Source organism: Sturnira hondurensis, unplaced genomic scaffold, assembly GCF_014824575.4.
Source record: "Sturnira hondurensis isolate 20B ecotype Veracruz unplaced genomic scaffold, ASM1482457v3 Scaffold0008640, whole genome shotgun sequence".
NCBI lineage: Eukaryota > Metazoa > Chordata > Mammalia > Chiroptera > Phyllostomidae > Sturnira > Sturnira hondurensis.
Window position 1 is genome coordinate 14,192,906 of NW_028081271.1, and position 21,733 is coordinate 14,214,638.

Genomic DNA, 21,733 nt, shown 5'->3' on the forward strand with positions numbered 1-21,733 from the left:
CATTATTTCCTTTCTATTTTTGTACAAAACAAATGTAAGAATATGCACTTCCTTGCGTTTCACCCCTGTTTACATCGTAAAGTTTCAACCTGCAACACACTCCATTATGAGTAAGAAATTATTTGGGTTGTCACTTTTTATTTTGTGTATAGGTTGAAGACTCTAAGTCCTCAAGCAGATTTTTCTTTTATCCTTTTCTACTGAATTTCTAGTCTTTTCTACTGAATTTCTGACTTTTGCCCTACTACTTAAAATTGGAGACAGTCACTTAACACATGATATAAAAATAGAGGGGCTCTGGCTGGTGTAGCTCAGTGGATTGAGCGTGGGCCTGTGAAGCAAAGGGTCGCCGGTTCGATTCCCGGTCAGGGCACATGCCTGGGTTGCAGGCCAAGTCCCCAGTAGGGGACACATAAGAGGCAACCACACACTGATGTTTCTCTCCCACTTTCTCCTTCCCTTTCCCTCTCTCTAAAAATAAATAAAATATAAAAAAAGAGGGGTAGATAGATAAATGGAAAGGAATGAAGTAGGAAACAAAAAATGAGTGAATGAATATGTGGAAAGATTATCTGGTTTCTGTTTGTTGGGTACCAATAAGCCAAAGGCTATCTACTGTTTGTATCTGTTATGCAAGCTTCTCCCATTGTCCATATACCATGTACACATATTTAATTTCCATCCACCTCACTTTTGAGGTATATAACATCTTCCCATAACATTTTACAAACAATAATCTGTCACCAATGGTGTGTGTATTGGCTGTTTTGTTGTTTAAAAGAACTGTGATAGGAAAGATCTATGGCCCAAAGAAGGTAAAAGGTTGAGAGCAAATATACATAACTGAAACACAGTCTAAAGGCTCTACTAATGTACCGTTTAAAAAACCAGATTCAGCATCAACACAGTGTCCTTCTAAAATAATTTTTTCATTCTTTGAGCTAAATGTTTATTAAAAATGTAACATTAATTATGTTAATAAAGATTATGCTGACTTTTAAAATAAAAACATCCTTAATTAAATTTAACACCCTTTAATATCACTTTGATGGACCTGGAGAGTATTATGCTAAGTGAGATAAGCCAGAGAAAAACAAATACTGTATGATTTCACTTGGACATAAACTGTAATAAAATAAACAAACAAGAAATTTTACTTATCTAAGCTTCAACAAAGTATTTTTGTCTTTAAATTTTTTTAAACATTTTATTTACTTATCTTTAGAGGGGAAGGAAAGGAGAGAAGGAGAAATATCAATGTATGGTTGCCTCTCCTGGGACCCCTGCTGGAAACTGAACTAGTGACCCTTTGGTTCTCAGGCCTGCACTCAACCCGCTGAACCACACCAGCCAGGGCTGTTTTTTTAAAAAATTTTATTGGCCCTAGCTGGTGTAGCTCAGTGGATTGAGTACGGGCTGCGAACCAAAGGGTCGCTAGTTCGATTCCCAGTCAGGGCACATGCCTGGGTTGCAGGCCAGGCCCCCAGTATGGGGTGTGCAAGAGGCAACCACACATTGATGTTTCTCTCCCTCTCTTTCTCCCCTTTCCCCACTCCCTAAAAATAAATAAATAAAATCTTAAAAAAAATTTTTATTGTATTTTTTACATTACCAGTTAGTCCCCTTATACACCACTCCCCCCTGCAATCACCACACCTCTGTCCATGTCCATGAGTCCTCTTTCCTTTTCCTGCAATCCCTTCACCCCATAACCTCCCCCGCCTTAGCTGTCCTCCTGCTCTCCATCTATAATTCTGTCTCTATTCTGCTTGTTAGTTCCAGTTTGTTCATTAGATTTCGCATGAGTGAAATCATATGGTATTTATCTTTCTCTGACTGGCTTATTTCACTTAGCATAATGTTCTCTAGGTCCATCCATGCTGTCACAAAGGGTAAAAGTTTCTTCTTCTTTTTAATGGCCGAGTAGTATTCCCATGTGTAAATGTTCCATTGCTTTTTTATCCACTCATCTACTGATGGACACTTGGGCTGCTTCCATATCTTGGCGATTGTAAATAATGCTGCAGTGAACATAGGGGTGCTTATGTTCTTTGCAATTAATGTTTTGGGTTAACAAACAAAAATTTTAAAATACCATATTGTTTTATTTTAGCAAGTGTAGGCAAAAGGTTGTCCTTCTAAATTAATTACCACACTCCAAAGTCACAGGCGGGAACATGAGGTCCGTCAGGATCACAAAGAAAAGGTCCTAACCAAATTACACTCCCACAAGCAGTCTGAGAGGATCTGCTACACCCCGACTACTCTGGGATTTTACAGTTTAAAAACTGTAGTTATACAGTATGTTTTATATTTATATTGAAACCAGTTCAAGCTCACAGGGATTACATCTATAAACTGGGATAATAGGAAACAATTTTTTTCTTATACTTGTGAATGTTTTCATTTTTATACAATTTTTTACAGTATGTCTGTAATACTTGTTATAGGTAGAAACAAAGCACTCATTTCCTAGTAAAAAAGTGTAATATACAGTATTACTTCTTACTGTACTTATTCCAATTTCCATGAAAATTGGAATAAAAAGTTATTAATGGTAGACACTAAACCCTCATATGTGAAGATACTTTTAAAAGAACAGCTTTGCTTTACTAGGATTATTCGTTAGGGTCTTAATCATTTATTTACCATATTTTATTATAATAAAAAAGTATATTGGCATACTATCTGGCCAAAAGATTTAAACACATATCTGATAACATAAAAATTTGGTGGTCTCAATATGCATAAATCTTATCCAAGTCCTTGTTCTAAAATCTTTATAAGAGAAAGAAATAAAACACACACACAAAACAACCAAGGAGATGAAAAATCACATCATATAAATTTAGACCCCAAACTACTAGGAGAAAATCTTTCCCTACTTTTATTCCGTCCCAACCCCCAACCACACACATACACACCTGTCCATCTACTAAAGCTGTAAGTGGAAGATAATCAAACAGATCTGTAAAGTATCTCCAGACATTGGCATTTCCATACTTCCGTAGGCATTCATCATAAAAGCCATATACTTGGGTAATTTGTCGGCTTTCATGGTTTCCTCTCAATATTGTAATGCGTTCCGGGTAACGCACCTAAAGGAAAACCAACCAACCAAACAAACAAAAAACAAAGAGGAAAAAAACATGGTATAAACCATTATTTTTACCAGTGACACGTTAAATATACTAACCTATGACCCATTTCTTTAAATCGATCTTTTGTCTGCTAGTAAGTTAAATGTTAAATCTTTTTCAGAGTAAAAAATGTTCTCATTCATAACCATTGATTAAATTATGATAAAATATTTTGTGTAGATATACTTCTTCATTACTATTTGGAATCCTTATTAACTGATACCTGTTATTACTGTAATAAATGTGTATGTGATTCTTTCTTTCAAATACCTTTATCCTCAAACTATCACTAGTCATCTCAATCTCAGAACAGTGAGACTTCTTACTGCTGAAGGGAGGTCAGAGACCTGAGACAAACTCCTGTAAGACTAACTTCTCCCCCGCTTTTCAACTTTTATTTTCCATGAGATTGTATTTGCCAACAAAAATAGGCCCTTGCCAAATCTAAGCAAGATTTCAAATGTATTAATAATCTCTTTTCCGTAACAAAATATAGAGACACACTTTAAGCATACTATTTAGTTAGGAATATGTCTGGTAAGTCACAAAAAGCACTGGATTCTGTAAACCAAATTAACCAAACTTGCAAATACACACTTCCACTCGTGTACATTCACTAAGCATCCATTATACGTGTCCAGGCTTAAACTCGGTGCTTAAAATGAGGTGAGGTCTCCACACGTCAACATTCTACAGGAGTTCTGCACTTCAGGAACTAATCTCACTAAAGAGGTATGTGAACTAAATAATAGAAGGCAATACACCACTGCATAACATAAACAAGGGGCGAGACAACACTCTTCAGAGTAATTTCAAGTAAAAGACTAAGGCTAAAACGGTTGAAGACTTCATGGAAGAAGAACTGGAGTTCAGTCTTGGCATAAGGGGTAAGAATTCACAGTTATCCCATGAAGAAATTGAATGGAGACAGACTGAGCACTAAAATACTGATTACATTTGCTACCAACTACTGGCAGGCAAATTGAGGCTACAGTCCAGAGGGCTGGGTGAGGACTTTGAGCTTGAGTCTACTGGCAATGTGAGATCACTAAAGAATTTGGGTGGGAGCAAGGAAGTAACGAGATGAAAGTGTTAGAGAGATTTAATCAGGCAGCAGATGCAAGGGCGAGGAGAATTTGGAGGGGTCACATCTAGGAAGCAGAAATATTAGTTACTAGTATTACTGCTCTGCCAATAATCAAGGTGGAATGCTAAAATACAATCTAGGTGGAGATAGTAAAAACAGAAAGACACAGGGATAACAGACTTCTCAAGGCCAAGAATTTTAAAAGACTTGTTAAAAAAAAAAAAAAAAAGACTTGTTAATTGACTAAACACAAAGGATAAGCGACTAAGTCAAAAACGATCCCAGAACTTCAGCTATGGATTCCCCAAGAGAAGGATTTACCAGAAGTAACAAGGAAGGTTTATTATTCTCATCTCTCTTTTAAAAGATGTAAGACTCAACTATTATTTTAAGGGTTATAAACTGAATGAATTATTAAATAAAACAGATAATATACAATACTGCCACTTTTGCCTCTTGCTGGTTCATTAACGCACCTTTAACGCTACAAGAAGAGTCACAGTCTCCACTGAATAGTAACCTCTGTCCACATAGTCGCCCATGAACAGGTAGTTTGTGTCCGGGGATTTCCCTCCAATCCTAAAGAGTTCCATAAGATCATGGAATTGACCGTGAACATCTCCACAGACGGTAACAGGACAACGGACCTCTTGTACATTTGACTCTTTTGTTAAAATTTCCTTAGCCTGTCAGGAAAAGAATATCAACAATTAAAAAAAGATTCTATCACAAACCTAAAGGCATCATTCTTTATGTATTAAAATAAAATGTGTGTGTGTGTGTGTGGGGGGCCTGAGATGTGCTTTATAAAGTCATAAAAATAAAACCCCACAACGAGATACCACTTTACACCCCAGTGGGATGACTAAATTAAACAGACAGACAATAGCAAGTGTGCGCGGAGGCGGCTGTGGAGAAACTGGAGGTAGCGCACACGGCCGGTGAAACGTACAGCGGTGCGGCCACTGTGGAATGGGCCGGCAGGTCTTCAACAGCTGAAAAACAAAGCTACCGTAGGGTCCAGCAATTCCACTCTGAGATATGTAAAAGAAATGAAAAGTTATGTTTACACATGTTTGCACAGCATTATTCACAATAGGCGAAAAGTGAAAACACTCAAATGTCCATTAATTTGTGGATGGATAAATAAAATGGACTACTATTCAGGGAATAAAAAAAAAAGTACTGATAAGTTCTACAATGTTGGAACCATGACACACCAGTCTCCCATTATCCACAAGGTTCCAAGACCCCAGCGGATGCCAGAAACTGCGACGGTACCAAAGCCTACAGAATCACTATGTGTTTTTTTATACATACACAACTAAAATAGAACAGTTATAATAATACACTGTGATAACCAAGTTGACGGGGTCAGTCATTTCAGGGGACTCTTTGCAGGAGTCTTCTCATAGGCTCCAAGCTTTCTGGCACATGTCATCCACTGGAACATGTCATCCACTGGAACATGTTTTCTGTTCACGTCTTTCACGCACAAACTTCATGTCTTATCCCTCTGAACTAAGCACCTTTCACACACTGTGTCTATGACTTTTGCAGTTTGAGGTGGGATGCCAAAACCAGCTGGGTTTCTTTTCCCCTTTTCACAATTCCATGGATAGAAGATTCATTCTCAGCACAGACCTCTGCAACCATAGTACATAATTTTTTCCCACACTTTATTAAATTGAAAACTTTCACCTTTTCACTTAAAGGAAGCACCTTAAGACTTCTCCTACGCCTGTCTGAATTGCCAGCATCACTACTCTTGCACCTGGGGGCCACTGCTAAGTACAGTAGGGTCGCTTGAATGCAAGCACTGTGACACCTCAACAGTAGATCTGATCGCCACGATGGCCACTAAGCGACTCAGGTGAGAGGAGGGTGTGCCGCATGGAGATGCTGGACAAAGGGAGGGGTCAAATCCTGGAAGGACACAAGAGATTTCATCATACTCCTCAGAAAGGCATACAATTAAAATTTACAAATTGTTTATTTCTGGATTTTTTCTATGTAATATTTTTGGCCTACAGTTGATCTTGGGTAACCACCTGTGGAAAGTGAAACCATGGATGTGGCGGAGGAGGGGGGGAGACTATTGTATTAAGTGAAAGGAGGCAGTCAAAAATTGTCATATATTGTATGACTCTATTTACCATGAATGTCCGTAATAGACAAATCTACAGAGACAGGAAGTAGACTGACTGGTGGCTGCCTAGGGTTTAGGGAGTCTGGGGGAGGGCTTAATGGCTAAGGGTCCACGCAGGGTTTCTTCTGGGGGTGATGAAAATGTTCTAATGGACCCATACCTGTGAATGTACTAAAAGCCACCGAACGGTACACTCTAAATTGGTGAATTGTATGGTATAGGAATTACAGCTTAATAAAGCTGCTTTTTAAAAAGATAATCATAAGTTAAGAAAAACACAAATTATTAATGTTCTTTTATAAAGAAACACATTCTTTCACCAATTCATAAGCCAAGCTCCAACTTCTTTATTCCAACTGTTCCATATTTAATGAGACAAGTTAGAATATATCCTTAAGGCCCTGAGTTATACAGAGTTTATATATAAACAAGACAAATTAAATGTACAGACTAAATTCAGGTTCACTACACCTCATCTATTTAGCAACTTTGCCTAACAGGAAAAAGATCCTGGAATCATAAAAAAATAATAATAAAAAGAATTTTTTAAAAAGGCCTCTGAAGGCCTGTAATAAAACAGGTATGATAAAAGTATATCTACCTTTCATCGGTCCCCAGAAGAATCTATTAGGCCTCAGTCTGGGTTTCTTTCCTTGTCCTGTACAAAACTGCAGTGAGCCGTGTATCGCATGCCCAGGTCTGGGAGAGATCACCAATGGGAAACCGTGATGGACAAGAAGTGTGGGACTAACACAGACTACAAACTAGTAGGAAACAGCCTCCCCACGGCAGTGATGGCAGCGAAAATGACACTGGGCGACAAAAGGCAAACCCTCAGGATGAGGCCGACAGCAGAACGCAGTGGAGGACAGCTACCACTGGTGGGAGGGTGAAATTTTGGGGACAGACATTTCTCTGCTCCCCCGGGGCTTTGGTAATCTGAAAAGCATCTAGAAACATGCATTTTCAGTTTCTCTACACATAAACCTCCCATTTCTCTGTATCTTTGTCAACACACTTCACCACTCCTGTCAATCAGCGACTGCACAAGTTACCTTTTAATTTGTGCCTGACACTTTTTAAAATGCAGCTTGTCATGTTTACTGGTCACTGGAGTTTTGTGTGTGTGTGAAACACCTACTCACAAAATTAGCCTGATTTTCCTACTTGGTTGTTTGTGTGTCCCTTATTGATTTGTACTAGTTTTGTTGATTTCTAGCATTAGAAATATTTAGCTTGTACTGGTTTTATGCATTTTAAGTATCTTCTCACAGTCCAGGGCTGGTGTTTTCATTCTGCTTAGTGGTACTGAAGTTTTGGGGTTGTTTCCAAACTCTCTCTAAAATAGCCAGATTCACCACTCTTCTCCCTTTACGGTCTGTGCTACTTCGGTCTTGTTTTAGAAGCTGTATCCTAAGCAGAAGTCAAAAAGGCACTCCTGTACTTCCATCTCAGAAGTTTCTCCTTTCACATTTTACAAGCCTTTAATCCAGAGCTGTAACCGCATGGTTACAATCTTTTGTTGTATGGCATAATGTAGGGATTCAAGTTCATTACTCCTAATGATTAGCCAACTGGCCCAGCATTATCTATTATACGGTGCCATCCTTTGTAATGTCACCTCTGCCCAGCTTTTGTAAAGAACTATGTCTGTGTCCTGATTTCTAAGACCTGGACACAACCTTGCAGACCCCCTCAGACTCCCTTCACAGCCTTTTTCCCCGAGGGAGCTGCCTAGCTCTCCAACTGCTCCGCCGCTGCCATCACAGATGGTTCCCTGGACAGTTCCCTTGCCCAGCCGCTTGGCCCTGGTTCCAACTATGCTGAGCTGCTGCTCCACTTCCAAACAGGGATGGAATGCCACAGGCGGGCGTGGGACCTGGCTTCCCGAGCAGGTGCTGAGAGCTGGACATTGTGTTAGTCACCTCTCCGTGGAGTGAACCTGAACTAGTGGGAACAGGGAGAAAAGAGGGAACCAGGGAAAGAAATTTCCCTCTAAGGTAATGTATCATACTGCACTGCTTCACAGCTTCTCCCACCTTCTTTTTTCCCCTTCACCCTACATTCTTGGGCTTGCGCTCCCCAAATAAAGTGTCAGGTCTTTAACCCTTGCCTCTTGTTTCATTCTCATTGGCCCCCCACCCTTCTGTCAGTAACAGACAGGTTTAACTAGTACTACTATAAGAAATATAAGAACTGGGCCCTGGCTGGTGTAGCTCAGTGGACTAAGCACGGGCTGTAAACCAAAAGGTCGCAGGTTCAATTGCCAGTCAGGGCATACAGTAGGGGGTGCGTGAAAGGCAACCACACACTGATGTTTCTCCTCCTCTCTTTCTCCCTCCTTTCCCCTGTCTCTGAAAATAAGTAAGTAAAATCTTTAAAAAAGGAAATATAATAACTGGGAGGAGAGGCTCCCCTTCCTACTCCTTTTATTCAAAACTATTTGGCTATTTTTGGCCCTTTCATCAAGCCTGACATATAAATTTTAGAACACCTCAAGTCCTATGAAAATCTTGAGATTTAAACTCAATTTGCAAATAAGATTTTGCAGAAATAGTAAAAAAGTTAAAACTCTTCAAGTCATGTAACATCGATTTAACAAGCTAATCCTACTTATAAGAAAAACACACCAAAGGAAACATTACCAAAAACAGAGGAAAGATTATTTAAAATATATTACCTGTACGGAACATTTATCAAGTTGACAAAGCATTCACTCTATGTACATACCATACACAGAAATCACCCAACATATCAAAATACTCCTGAAGAGCAAGGCTCATGCATTCACATAGCACACATCTCTCATGGGTCCGCTGGGGCCAGGCACCAGAGCTGCCCTCTCTAGCCTCAACACACTGGCCTCAACCAGCTTAACCAAATAAAACACTTCTGTATACAGTAAAATAAAAGAGAGGTCAGGAAAAATGTTTGTAACACAGAAGGTAATAGGACACATTGATAACCACCATATAAAGGTATTTGTAGAATAAATCACAATATGTATCAAAAATCACTGATTCCATCAATCTTAAGAGAAGTCCTAATAAACTATATACATATGCTTGAAAAAGAACATTCAAGGATATAAAGCTCCAAATTAGCCATCTTCATTTAAACTGTTTAATGAAAGGGGGCTTGTAACTATTTTTATAGTTATGTAACCAATTTACATACCATGTAAAGTTCTATTCTTTTGTACTTTAACATCAAAAAGTTGACTTTGAAGTCTGGGTAAGGAGATTTTCTGTAATATTGACGGATTTTACTAGTTTCATGACATAATATCAAGACGGTGAAGTTTTGTTGAAAAAACTGTTTATTCACATAATGTACAGGTAAATGAATGTAGCAGTGCTCAGAGTGGGACCAAGAGCATGTTCAGATGCAATATATTTGCTATTGCTGGTTCAAGAATAAACACTTTTTGAAATTTCAATTTTAACTGTCAATACGGTAAACATCAATAAAATGACCTCTTTGCAGTCCTTAATTTTTACAAGTATAAAGGGTCATGAGACTAAAATGCTTAAAAATTGCTCTTAATCCCTCTGTTCTGTTGAGCTACAAGTAACAATAAAGAAACAGGAACTATGTGAAGGGTAAATAGATTCACACTTCTACAAAGACAGGTATCCTATTCATTTCAACTTGTTTTCAGTGACTATTTTTTAAAAACCTATTTTATTGATAATGCTATTACAATTGTCCCAATTTTTCCCCTAGCCCCCTCTGCCCAGTATCCCTGTTCCCTCCAGCAGTCCCCGACTTTAGTTCATGCCCACGGGTCGTGCATGTAAGTTCTTTAGCTTCTCCATTCCCTATACTATTCCTAACCTCCTCGTGTCTATTTTGCATCTACCAATTTTGTTCTTAACCCCTGCACCTTTCCCCTCATTCCCTCACCTGCCAACCACTGACAACCTTCCAAATGACATCCATGTCTATGATTCTGTTCCTGTTCTGGTTGTTTGTTAAGTTTGTTTCTTTAGATTCAGGTTGATTGCTGTGAATTTGTTGCCATTTTAGTGTTCATAGTTTTGATCTTTTTTTCTTTTTCCTCCATTACAGAAGTCCCTTTAACATTTCATGTAATAATGGCTTGGTGATGATTAACTTCTTTAGCTTTACCTTGTCTGGGAAGCACTTTATCTGCCCTTCAACTCTAAATAGCCTTGCTAAATACATTAATCTAGGATGCAGGTCCTTGCTTTTCACCATTTTGAATACTTCTGCCCAGTCCCCTGTAGCCTGCAAAGTTTCTTTTGAGAAATCAGCTGGTAATATTACGGGAACTCCTTTGTAGGTAGCTCTCTGCTTTTCTCTTGCTGCTTTTAAGATTCTCTACTCACTTAATCTTTGGCAACTTAATTACGTGTTTTGGTGTGGTCCTCTTTGAGTCCAACTTATTTAAGACTCTCTGTGCTTCCTGGACTTGTATGACTATTTCCTTTGCCAAATGAGGCAAGTTTTCATTCATTATTTTTTCAAATAAGTCTTCAGTTTCTTGCTCTTCCTCTTCTCCTTCTCACATCCTTATGATTAGGATATTGGTACATTTGGAGATGTCCCAGAGGCTTCCTACATTATCCTTGGGGGGGAGGGGGGGAGAAGGTTTTTTTAAAAAGATTTTATTTATCTTTAGAGAGGAAGGGAAGGAGAGAAAGACAGAAATATCAATGTATGGTTGCCTCTCATGAGTCCCTTGCTGGGAATTGGCCTGCAACCCAGGCATGTGCCGTGACTGGGAACTGAACCGTGATCGTGTGGTTCACAGGCCCGTGCTCAATCCCCTGAGCTACACCAGCCAGGGCTATCCTCGTTTTTTAAAATTCTTTTCCCTTCTTGATTTTCTGGTTGAATGCTTATTTCTTATGTTCCAATTCATTGATTTGAATTTCAGCTTCCTTACCTCCACTATTGGTTCCCTATAGATTTTTTTACTCCTTTAAAGTAATGTTCATTTCTTCCTGTCTTTTTTATGTTGTTGCCTTACTCAGTGAGTTCTTTCAGCATCCTGACTACCAGTGTTTTGAACTCTGCATCTGAGAAGTTGCTTATCTCCATTTTGTTTAGTTCTTTTTCTGGTTTTGGTTGTTTCATTTGGGCCATATATTTTTGCCTCCTCAATTTGGCAGCCTCCCTGTGTTTGTTTCTGTGTCTACTAGGTACAGTTGCTTTGACTGCATCTTAGTAGTGTGGCCTACTGTAGAAAAGGTATTATAAATTTTGTGGGGTGGAGCCTTAGCTAATCATCAGGGCAATGCAACCCACTTCACTGCTTTGTGACTCTGTGTTGGGGGAGGGCTCAGAGTGGGGACAGTGCTGCTGCTTGGCTTCTGGAGGTCTGCCCAGCACTCGCCCTGTTTCCAGTCACTTCACCCACTCCCTGTGGGTGGCACCTTTCCAGCTGTTGCCCTGGTGCTGAATCTCAGAGAGGGTGGGTCTGTGTACAGTCTAAGTCCATGTGGGCCCTTTAAGCAGAGACTCCTGAAAATCCAGTTTCTTCCGCTACCCCAACCCCCACTGGTTTTAACCACCAAGAAGTTATGGGGATTTATCTTCCTGGTGCTGGCACCCTGGGCTGTGTGGTCCCAGGGTGTCCCTCTTGATTCTTATCCACCACCTGTGAATGTGGGACCTCCCATTCCACCACTGCCGCATCCCTGCCTGTCTCCACGTCTCTGCCCCTCCTACTCGTCAGGATGAATGTGGCTTCTTTAAATCCTTGGCGTCAGACTTCCATATAGCTCAATTTTCTGATGGTTCTGGGGTCTAGTTGTAATTCTTTCTGTGGTTGTAGGAGGAGGTAAAGCGTGTCTACTTTCATCTCCATCTTGACCGAAGTCTCTGTTTTCAGTGACTATTACATTACAATAATGGAGTACTGATGTTAGAATATATAAAACCAACTCACAATGAAAATTTGTATACACAGTGAAGGATTCGCAAAGAAAGTCTATTTTCATATCCATCTATGCCAACTGGGTGCACTCAACCCAGACTTTTAATTTGAAGTGACTCTAAGCAGTAGGGACGATAGCAAGATCTATTCCAACAGAGATGTTCCCACCCGTGTCCCAAAACCTTTGTATGACTTTGACTGGCTCCAATCTGTTGGTTTCTACAGAATTTCCGAGTTTGGTTCTCTAGCTTTCCTTTTGTTTCCAGGCTACCAAATATTCTTCCAACAAACGCCATTCCTGCTCAAATCAGCCTGACAGGCTTTCCAAGAGCTATGGACTCTTGGCCCATGTTTTTCCTCCTCTTTGCCTTCGTCAGGAGGAGACACTGGGTACAGAAGTCTTCCATAAAGCCTGGGTTTGCCTCCCAGTTCGAATCTAATGTGTAACCTTAAGATCTATGTACCCTTCACGTCCTCATTCAGAGTAGCTTTCTGAGTCTGCATGTCTAAAACATGAAGTCTTACCTTCCCCGTGTATAATGTGGAAATAGCTATTTTATAAACAAATTGTTTAAGGAATCAGTCTTTGCTGTGTGACAAAATACACTATTTTATTATCATCATGTTACTGAAATTACCTTTTTGGGAGGAGAAGACTTAAACTGCGGGTTAATGTGTCTCACATAACAAGATGACGGAGCTAGGCAGCCCTGGCCTGGCAGAGCTTCTTAAGTAAGGGCCATCAGGGCAACGGACCCTTTCCACCCACCTTCTCTGACACCCTTAACAAAGGGCATCACCACCTCATGGCCACAGATGGTGGTGCACCTCTGGGCCCTGTATCTGGTATCCTACTGAGTGAGCAAGAAAGCAGAACGGGCAAAAGACCAAAGGGTACGTGCCAACTCAGTCTATCAATCTCACAAAGCTTTCCCAGAAGTCTCACGGGGCCACTCTTGTCATATCTCACTGGCCAGCTGATTTCCATATCTGCTGTTGCAATGGATCATAAATGTGACTAGAATGAGGGCAGAGTCACTAAAGGTGCAATTCCAATTAGAACTGAGAGGAATTTTAGAGATGATCAAGTATCTCCTAAAGGTCTGACAAATGGCTCAGAAACGAAACATTTTAACTGAGTTTATTCTGTAAGACAGCCTCTCAATTCTGTTCAGAAAAATAATCAAACCGAAAAATAATCAAACTGAATAGCACAAATCATCAGAAATTCAATCACAGCTGACATCTTCTATTTATTATGATAAAATCAACTGAGCTGACGGTTCCAAGTCTGAAAAGAAAATCTGCTTCCTATACACCACTATCATTTACTATCTTACTTCAAATAAAAAAATAAGAAGCACTCGAATGTAAACACCCAATTCAGTTGTCCCTGTGAGCACATACTGCCTAACCAAGCCCAGGTTTTACAGAACCACTGGGAAGGTCCAGACACAGTAAGCAGTCCCCCTTGTCTGGGATTTCAGTTACCCAAGGTCAACCAAGGCTGGAAAATGTTAAATGGGAAATTTTCAGAGATAGACAATTCCTAAGTTTCAAATTGTGAGTCGTTCTCAGTAGCAGATGAAGTCACAGGCAGTGCGCCCCAGAGCCTGGCTCACCCCTTTGTCCAGTGTGTCCAGACTGAATACACTAGCTAGCCATGACCAGCCATCTTCGTGATCTGACCAACAATCCCAGTATCATGGTTGCTCCTATTCTACTTATTAATGGCCCAGAGCCATTCGCGTAACTTTTATTACAGTATATATTAGTATAATTGTTCTATTTTAGTAGTACTTATTGCTGTTACTCTTACTGTGATTTATAAATTTTATCACACATATGTTTGTACAGGAAAAACATAGCATATGTATGGTTTGGGACTGTCCAAGGTTCCAGGCATGGACTAGGGGTCTTGGGGAGCCGACTGTGTATGATATACTGTGAGTGTGTGTGTCTGTTTTTATAAAAGGCTGAGTTTTTATCTACATAGTAATGAAGAATATACTTATCAAGTCAGTGTGAGGCACTCTGACTTCCCAATTTTTATTTCCACTCTACACATCCCCTGCTGTTTTTAAACACTTGATATATTAACGCACTCCCTTTATTCCAATTCCTAGCTCACTAAGTGATTCTTATTTTGAGATAACGTCCACTTGCCTTCAAGGGAAAAAATGTGTTGGACTGGGAGAAGTACAGTTCACCTGATAGTTAGAATAGAATGCACAGTGTAAAAACCTCGTAAGTCCAGAGCTCCCAAGGCCATCCCCAGGTTTGGTGGTAATAAAAACCCACTCACATTTTAGCCTAGAAGTCAGACTCATGGCTGTGATTTGTTACAGTAAAAGGTTACAAAGCAAAACCAGCCAAGAGAAAAGGCAGAGAAAAAGGCACGTGGGCCAAACTCCCGAGCAATTTAAATGCAAGCTTCCAAGAGTCCCCTCCCATGGAGTCACAGAATGCACCTAATGCCTGCAGCAACACACCTGAAACGCTGTCCACCAGGAAAGCTCATCAGAGAGAGACTAAGTGCCCGAGACCGGGAGCTGGTCACTTGGCACATTCTGCCTGGCCTGTACCCAGACTGCACACTGGCAGAGAGGAAGCACGGATGCAGCAGAGAGCACGTTGCTTGCATAAACGGTTTAGGCACAGTGAGCCCTTCTTAACAGGGAATGGTAGAAACCTTCCCCAAACCAAGGTTTCAGATACCAGCCCAGGGCAACTTGAACTGAGGCCATTCTAAAGAGAGTGGTCTCAGGATTGCTGTATACAGCTTGTGATTCTGTATGTAATTTTCATGAGTGTTTTCAAATGTGATTTAGTGCCTGGTTTCTCTCTTTAGTGCCCGGGCATCCTGTTCTAACTCCATTGGCCTACAACAGTATTTCACATTTAGTCTTTTTTATCCCAGTACAGAATTTTTTCTATTGAGATGTAATTTGCATACTATTAAAGGTACCCTTTCAAAGTGCACTATTCAGTGGCTTTAGTGTATTCATAACGTTTCGCAGCCATCACTGCTATTTAATTCCAGAAATGTTCATTATTCCAAGAAGAGAAGCCCCGTGCCCATTAACAGTTGCTCTCCCCATTGCTTGGTAACTAATAATCTACTTTCTGTCTCTATGGAATGGCATGTTCTAGAATTATTTTCAAAATTCTTTCATGTCAGAGCACATATCAGTACTTCATTCCTTTTTATGGCTCGGTGACGTTATGTGGATATAAAGCTGTGGTTGTATTTATAATTAATTTTCCATCATCTGTAATTTGAATGAAGTCCAGAAAGTTACTTTCTCAGATTTAAAAGGTAATACACACACATTTTTTAAACCCACACACGTCAGAAATGTAGGGAAAAGAACACACACTCACCACTACTGCACGCAACTTCCCCATCCCACCCTCCTCCTTGGAGATAGTCATGTCGTCTGCCAGGCTTTGTTCTGTGTGCAGAGAAACGTGCTGGGAAAGGGGTAGGCGTTTGTGGGGTACTTTTTATTGGAATGGAATCATAGGTCTAATATTCACTGAGCAATCTATCTTGGCCTGTGTGCATACACATACCTCATTCTTTCTTAATCTCCAGGGTATGTGATGTATTACTCCAAGCTGGATGTTGCTTGGCGTACAGACACTTGACTTGTTGAAATAAAAAGAAAGGCTCATTTCCTTGTAGTTTAAAAAAAAAAAAAGGTCAGCTGTCACTGGTTGAAGAACCTGTTAACTAAAGGAGGTCAAGCACCCTTCTTAAATTAACCTGGCCTTGTAGAATTTCTAACTTCATTTCATTTCATATTGTACATCAGTTTGTTCTGTGGTCTTCCCTACGATTAATTTGCGAGAGTGTAAGAGATAATCTATAATCTTTTATAACAGATGGGCATGTGCTAAATAGAGGTGAAAAAGAATATGTATGCACTCTGCCAAAACCAAATGCAGTGGCTTTTTGTAAATACGACGCAGGCAATGGGCACCAGCACAAAAATAGGTACAGACTGCTGGCTGTTGGGCAGCGGGGGAGTCTTGAGTGTATTTACCTATTCTGCATTCCTTTAAACATGGATAGAAGGTAAAAATACTTTGCTCATCCTACTATATGTGAATAGCATTCCCAAGTCTTCATTTTCTCAATTCTCTTCCTGAGATAGATTTGATTTATAGCATCAAGAATGTGTCTTAAATGGGTGAAGAAAGGAAAGAAGTCTGAATGAGTAAGGTATACAGCAATGCTTGCAGCTGTAACAGCCATCTGCCTGGCGTATGTCTGCCATTTCCTTGTGGTTTGAAAAAAAAAAGGTGGCACTTACTGTCACCACAGTTCTTCACCTCACATGTTTAAACTTGGTCTTATCCATATCTTAGAGAGAATTAAACTTTGGGCGCTAAATCACATTCAAAAACATTCATGAGAATTACAAACAGAATCACAAGCTGTATACAGCAATCCTGAAACCACTCTCTTTAGAATGGCCTCAGTTCAAGTTGCCCTGGGCTGGTATCTGAAACCTTGGTTTGGGGGAACGTTTCTACCATTCCCTGTTAAGAAGGGCTCACTGTGCCTAAACCGTTTATGCAAGCAACGTGCTCTCTGCTGCATCCGTGCTTCCTCTCTGCCAGTGTGCAGTCTGGGTACAGGCCAGGCAGAATGTGCCAAGTGACCAGCTCCCGGTCTCGGGCACTTAGTCTCTCTCTGATGAGCTTTCCTGGTGGACAGCGTTTCAGGTGTGTTGCTGCAGGCATTAGGTGCATTCTGTGACTCCATGAGAGGGGACTCTTGGAAGCTTGCATTTAAATTGCTCGGGAGTTTGGCCCACGTGCCTTTTTCTCTGCCTTTTCTCTTGGCTGGTTTTGCTTTGTAACCTTTTACTGTAACAAATCACAGCCATGAGTCTGACTCTAGGCTAAAACGTGAGTGGGTCTTTATCACCACCAAACCTGGGGATGGCCTTGGGAACTCTAGACACACAAACGTTTTGTTTTAAATTTATTTACTTCTAGAGAGAGAGGAGGGGAGGGAGAAACACAGAGAGAGAGAGAGAGAAACATCAATGTGCGGTTGCCTCTCACATACCTCCAACAGGGGACCTGGCCCACCACCCAGGCATGTGCCCCAACTGGGAATTGAACTGGCGACCCTTCAATTCATAGGTTGGCACTCAAATCACTGAGCCACACCAGCCAGGGCACACAAAGGTTTTTATGTTGTGGACTCTAAATATCAAGAGAAGGTAAAATAGTAACAGGGATTTGGGCTGTTAAAAACAACTTTTTTTAAAAAAAGCTACAATCTATCAAAAAAAAAGTAATCCAAGTGACTTTTTCTCAACTCGCAAAAATCATTTGTCTCAGGATCTAATTTTCATTAAGATGGTTTTGGGTATTTCATGTTAATGAAGTACTATCCTAAAGATAGTTCTTGCTTATTACAAGGCTGAGGCCAGGACCAGAAACAGATTGAGTAGTCCAATATAAAATTTACATATGTATACTCCCATCCAAGCCTCAAATTTTTTCTAAGTAGGAACTTTATAATCTGAATAGAGAGCAGCTAACATACAAACAAGCTAAGTTTCCCTCCTTACTGAGAGTAGCACCACCAAGGTTCTTCAAAATAAAAGTTTATCATGTCAGAGAGTGTCTTACCAAGAGTTAAAAATAGTTCTGGTCACAGAACGTCCTGAACAGCGCGCCAGGCTGGCTCTCTCGGCGCACCATCTTTTAAAAGTACTGCGCACGCCGCTGTCGCAGGAATAAACAACACAAGTGGTTTCTCTATACACACGAAAGGAGTCAAATTCACAATTAGCTTCAAAAGCTGGACTAATTTAATGTTAAGAGCCAGACTTCTCAGAAGATACGCCTTTACTATTTTATGCAAATTTTCTCTAGACAGACATTAACCTTGAAGACTGGACATCAGTACCATATCCATTCGTACCCATTTTTTTAAAAGTTATTCTCCAACTGGCATTATTTTACTAGTACCTTAAAAAGGGCTTTTACTAGTACACTTCGGCCTTCATTTCAGCTGCTTCCTTCAGTTTTTACACAATTTGAGCTAGGATAATTTAATTTTTAGGGAAAAAAAGTATCATATAAAGTAACTTTCTACAGAGTAGTATTTCCAATAGACTTCAAAAAAACCTTGTTAGGGGAAAAAAACCCTTAAAAATCTGCCACAAAAAATTAAACAATAAGTTACTTCACGAAATTGCTACTAATCCCAGTACTTTATGCTTCAGATAACAGTGACTACAAGAAATACTGAAACGGTATTTCTTAGGGTTTTCTAGTCCATTCTAGAAAACTCTCTTGAAGTACATTCACCAGAAAAGCCATATTAACCCATCTATTTATTTTGCACCTTTTTTTAAAAGAACATGGAGTGACAAGTTTAAAACAAGATGAAATAACTTTTTCTTTTTCATTTAATATTCATTAAGTGCTTATTTCTTGTCAGGACCTTACATGGATAATATCTTAATACTCACAACTATCCACGGAGATTGGCAGGTATTACTACCCCTATCTTACAGGCAAGGAGTCAGAAGTGACAGAGACTGGCAGCCATCAAGCTGTGGGGCCAGGCTGACTGCTGAGTTTGTAATCCATGAACACTACACTCGTCAGGAAAGAGGATGATAGGGCAGAGATACAAAATAGAACTAGATTGTGCCTGGAAGACGGATGTCGAAGTTCCTAGAAGAAAGCTGCAAAATTAAGCGTTGCTTAGAAGGGTAGAGAGAAAGGAATCCTACTGTACTTCTCCACCCCATTGGCAAGTCTGTCAAATGGATGGAGAGCAAAGAAAGATATAGGACAAGGGATTTCCGCTTAAAAAGTCTTGTTCGGGCCTGGCTGGTGTGGCTCAGTGGACTGAGCACTGGCCTGTGAAACAAGGGGCCGCTGGTTCAATTCCCAAGCAGGGCATATATATGCCTGGGTTGTGGGCCAGGTCCCCAGTTGGGGGCAAGCAAGAGGCAGCCACACGGTGATGTTTCTCTCCCTCTTTCTCCCTCCCTTCCCCTTCCTCTAAAAATAATTAATAAAATCTCTAAAAACAAAGTCATGTTCAATGGAAAAGTACGAATATTCAAAGAAAAAAGTATAAGCTAAATATACCTATAAGGTCCCAGGGACTGGTAGTCCAATTTATTTAGGAGCTGAAGTAAATAAAAGTAACCTCTCCTGGCAAATACAGAAAGTTTCCCTAAGTGATTAAGACTCAAGTGTGACTGAGTAGTGGAACAGTATTCTTCTCTAGGAATTCATCTTAAAATTGGAGTCAGAAGGAAAACAGATTCAACTTCCACTTTTGTCCGTAACTTCAAGTCTATATATAATGTTCATGGTGAAGTTAACTGATTCAGCTAATTCCAAAACTGGATATTTCACTTGATACTAGAGCTCGAGAGAGATTGAAAAGGTAAATTTTAAGTCATGAAATTACAGGTTATCACACAAGAAAATTGAATGTTTACTTGAAGCTGTAAGTCAACAGTTTAGAGAAAAATACCATTTGCTTGGCAGTTCTATTTACAGAAATAACTTCTCCAATTTTAATAACTACTTGTTTTTATAATAAAAAGGCACTTGTTAAAAACATTATGTTAATTTACCATTAGCCATGTCTCCTCCACCCTTAAGTCAGTTGCTTAATTTTAAGAGTGCCCCTATTGAAAACATTGACGAAATCTTTCGTTCTCCAGTGCATGTGTGACGCATCCTGACTTCAAACATAATGACCAGTTCTTATAGATCATGGCTTAAAAATACGAACCAACCCAAGAGTATTAAAGAACAAATAACCTCATTACTCTTTCACATGGGGCATTTTTACATAAAAATACATACAAATTATTTAGCCCAAGACTATAAAAGATGAATGAGAAAAAACTGTACAATTTAAAGTAAGACAGAGAGTCCAAAATAATGCCAGCGGTTAAGAAAACAATGGATCCAGACTTCAGAAAGTTGTCTAAGATCACATAATCAAGAATTATAAACAGTTAACCACATACATATTTTATTAGTTTGGAACAAAAAATTACATATAACACACATGGAAAAGAACTTTCTGAAGAGTGCTACCCCACACGAAAAACGCATACCTATTTATCCTTTTAAGCCAGCACTCTAGCCAAACTTAAGGCTTGCTGGCTTCTTTCTGAAGACCAGCATTTTGCTTCCAAGGGTCTCTTAACGTGAAGACTAATCACCATCTGTTTCAACTAAGACTCAACTTCTATTTAGAAATCGCAGTCCCAGTCTCCCATCACACCCACCTCTCTACAAACGCACGCTTGACACATTCCAAGTTAGTGATTTTTTGAAGGGCCCGATTCACTGGCGAAAAACCCTCCGTTTTGTAATAAGTCCGTCAATATAACAACACCCAGGTTAATTTTCAGTGTATTTTCTATAAGAGACTGTATTAGACGAACTGGCTAAAGCGAGGAGATTTGCTAGTTCACACGCGAAACGCAGGAGGGTCAATAACTCCCGGGAAGAGGATCAGCGTCCCTAATCAATCCCAGGGCGTGGACCCCCGGGAGCCACGTTCCCATCTTCACGGACCCTACAGGCCAGTAACGCGGGCGTCCGGCGGGGGCTGTGGGGCGTGTTCGAAGGAGAGGCACAGGAACCCGAAAGACCAGCTCCAGGACCCAGGCCCTGGAAGAGCCACTACCCCACCCCCCGCCCGCGCTCCCGCATCTCTCCCCTTTGCTATCTCACCTTTTCGCACAGCGTCCGCACTTGATTCTCGTTCAGCTGTTTACACTCGTTCAGCTGCTCGACCCACTGGTCCAGCTCCTTGGTGAACGCCTTGTCGTCCATGGCGGCCCGATCCCCCTCCCCCCTCCCCGCCCCCACCCACCCTCGGCCCCGGCGCCGCTCCCCGCTCCCGCCGCCGCCGCCAGCTCCCTGCGGGAGAAGAAGGAGCCGCGGAGCGCGGCCGCGAGCCTCACGCCCCGCCCAAGCCCAGCGGACGGCTCCGAGTGCGCGGCCTCCAGGAAACCCCAAGGCCGCCGGGCCGCGCGCCCCGGGCGTGGGGAGGTGGGGTGAGCGCTGCGCGAGGCCTCAGCGCACCTTCCGTCGGACGGTGGCCACCCAACTCCACAACCTCCACCACCTCCCGCTCGCAGGCCTCTCCCAGTTTCCTCCCCCTTTTCTCTCGGTCTTTCTCTGCCCTCCCTCCGGCTTTCCGTCATCGCCTGGGCATTTCCGCCGGGAAAGGCGAGCCGGGGGCACCGCGGGGGTAAAGGATGCGAGAAGGGATGCAGCGCCGCCGTGTGTCTTGGCGGAGAAACGGTCCGAGAGGACCCGTGGTCGCCCGGCTTCTTCCCACTTCCCTTCTCTAATTCTTTCCCAGGTCTCTTGCTTCTTTCTTCATTTTCTCTAGGAACCTCGTCCCCACTTTAGTCTCTCCAGCAGTGCTT

At 41.1% G+C, this 21,733-nt stretch overlaps 1 protein-coding gene across 1 annotated transcript in view; it reads right to left on the bottom strand.

Moving 5' to 3' along the window:
- Positions 1-21,166, bottom strand: part of PPP2CB (protein phosphatase 2 catalytic subunit beta) — a 32,943-nt gene extending 11,777 nt beyond the window's left edge. Inside the window, exons 1-3 of the mRNA XM_037055318.1 lie at positions 21,030-21,166; positions 4,704-4,913; positions 2,925-3,098 (exon numbers count right to left, since the gene is read on the bottom strand). Of these exons, the coding sequence (XP_036911213.1) occupies positions 2,925-3,098; positions 4,704-4,913; positions 21,030-21,131 (486 nt within the window). The 5' untranslated portion in view covers positions 21,132-21,166. The remainder of the gene's footprint in view (positions 1-2,924; positions 3,099-4,703; positions 4,914-21,029) is intronic.
- Positions 21,167-21,733: the final 567 nt, after the last annotated feature.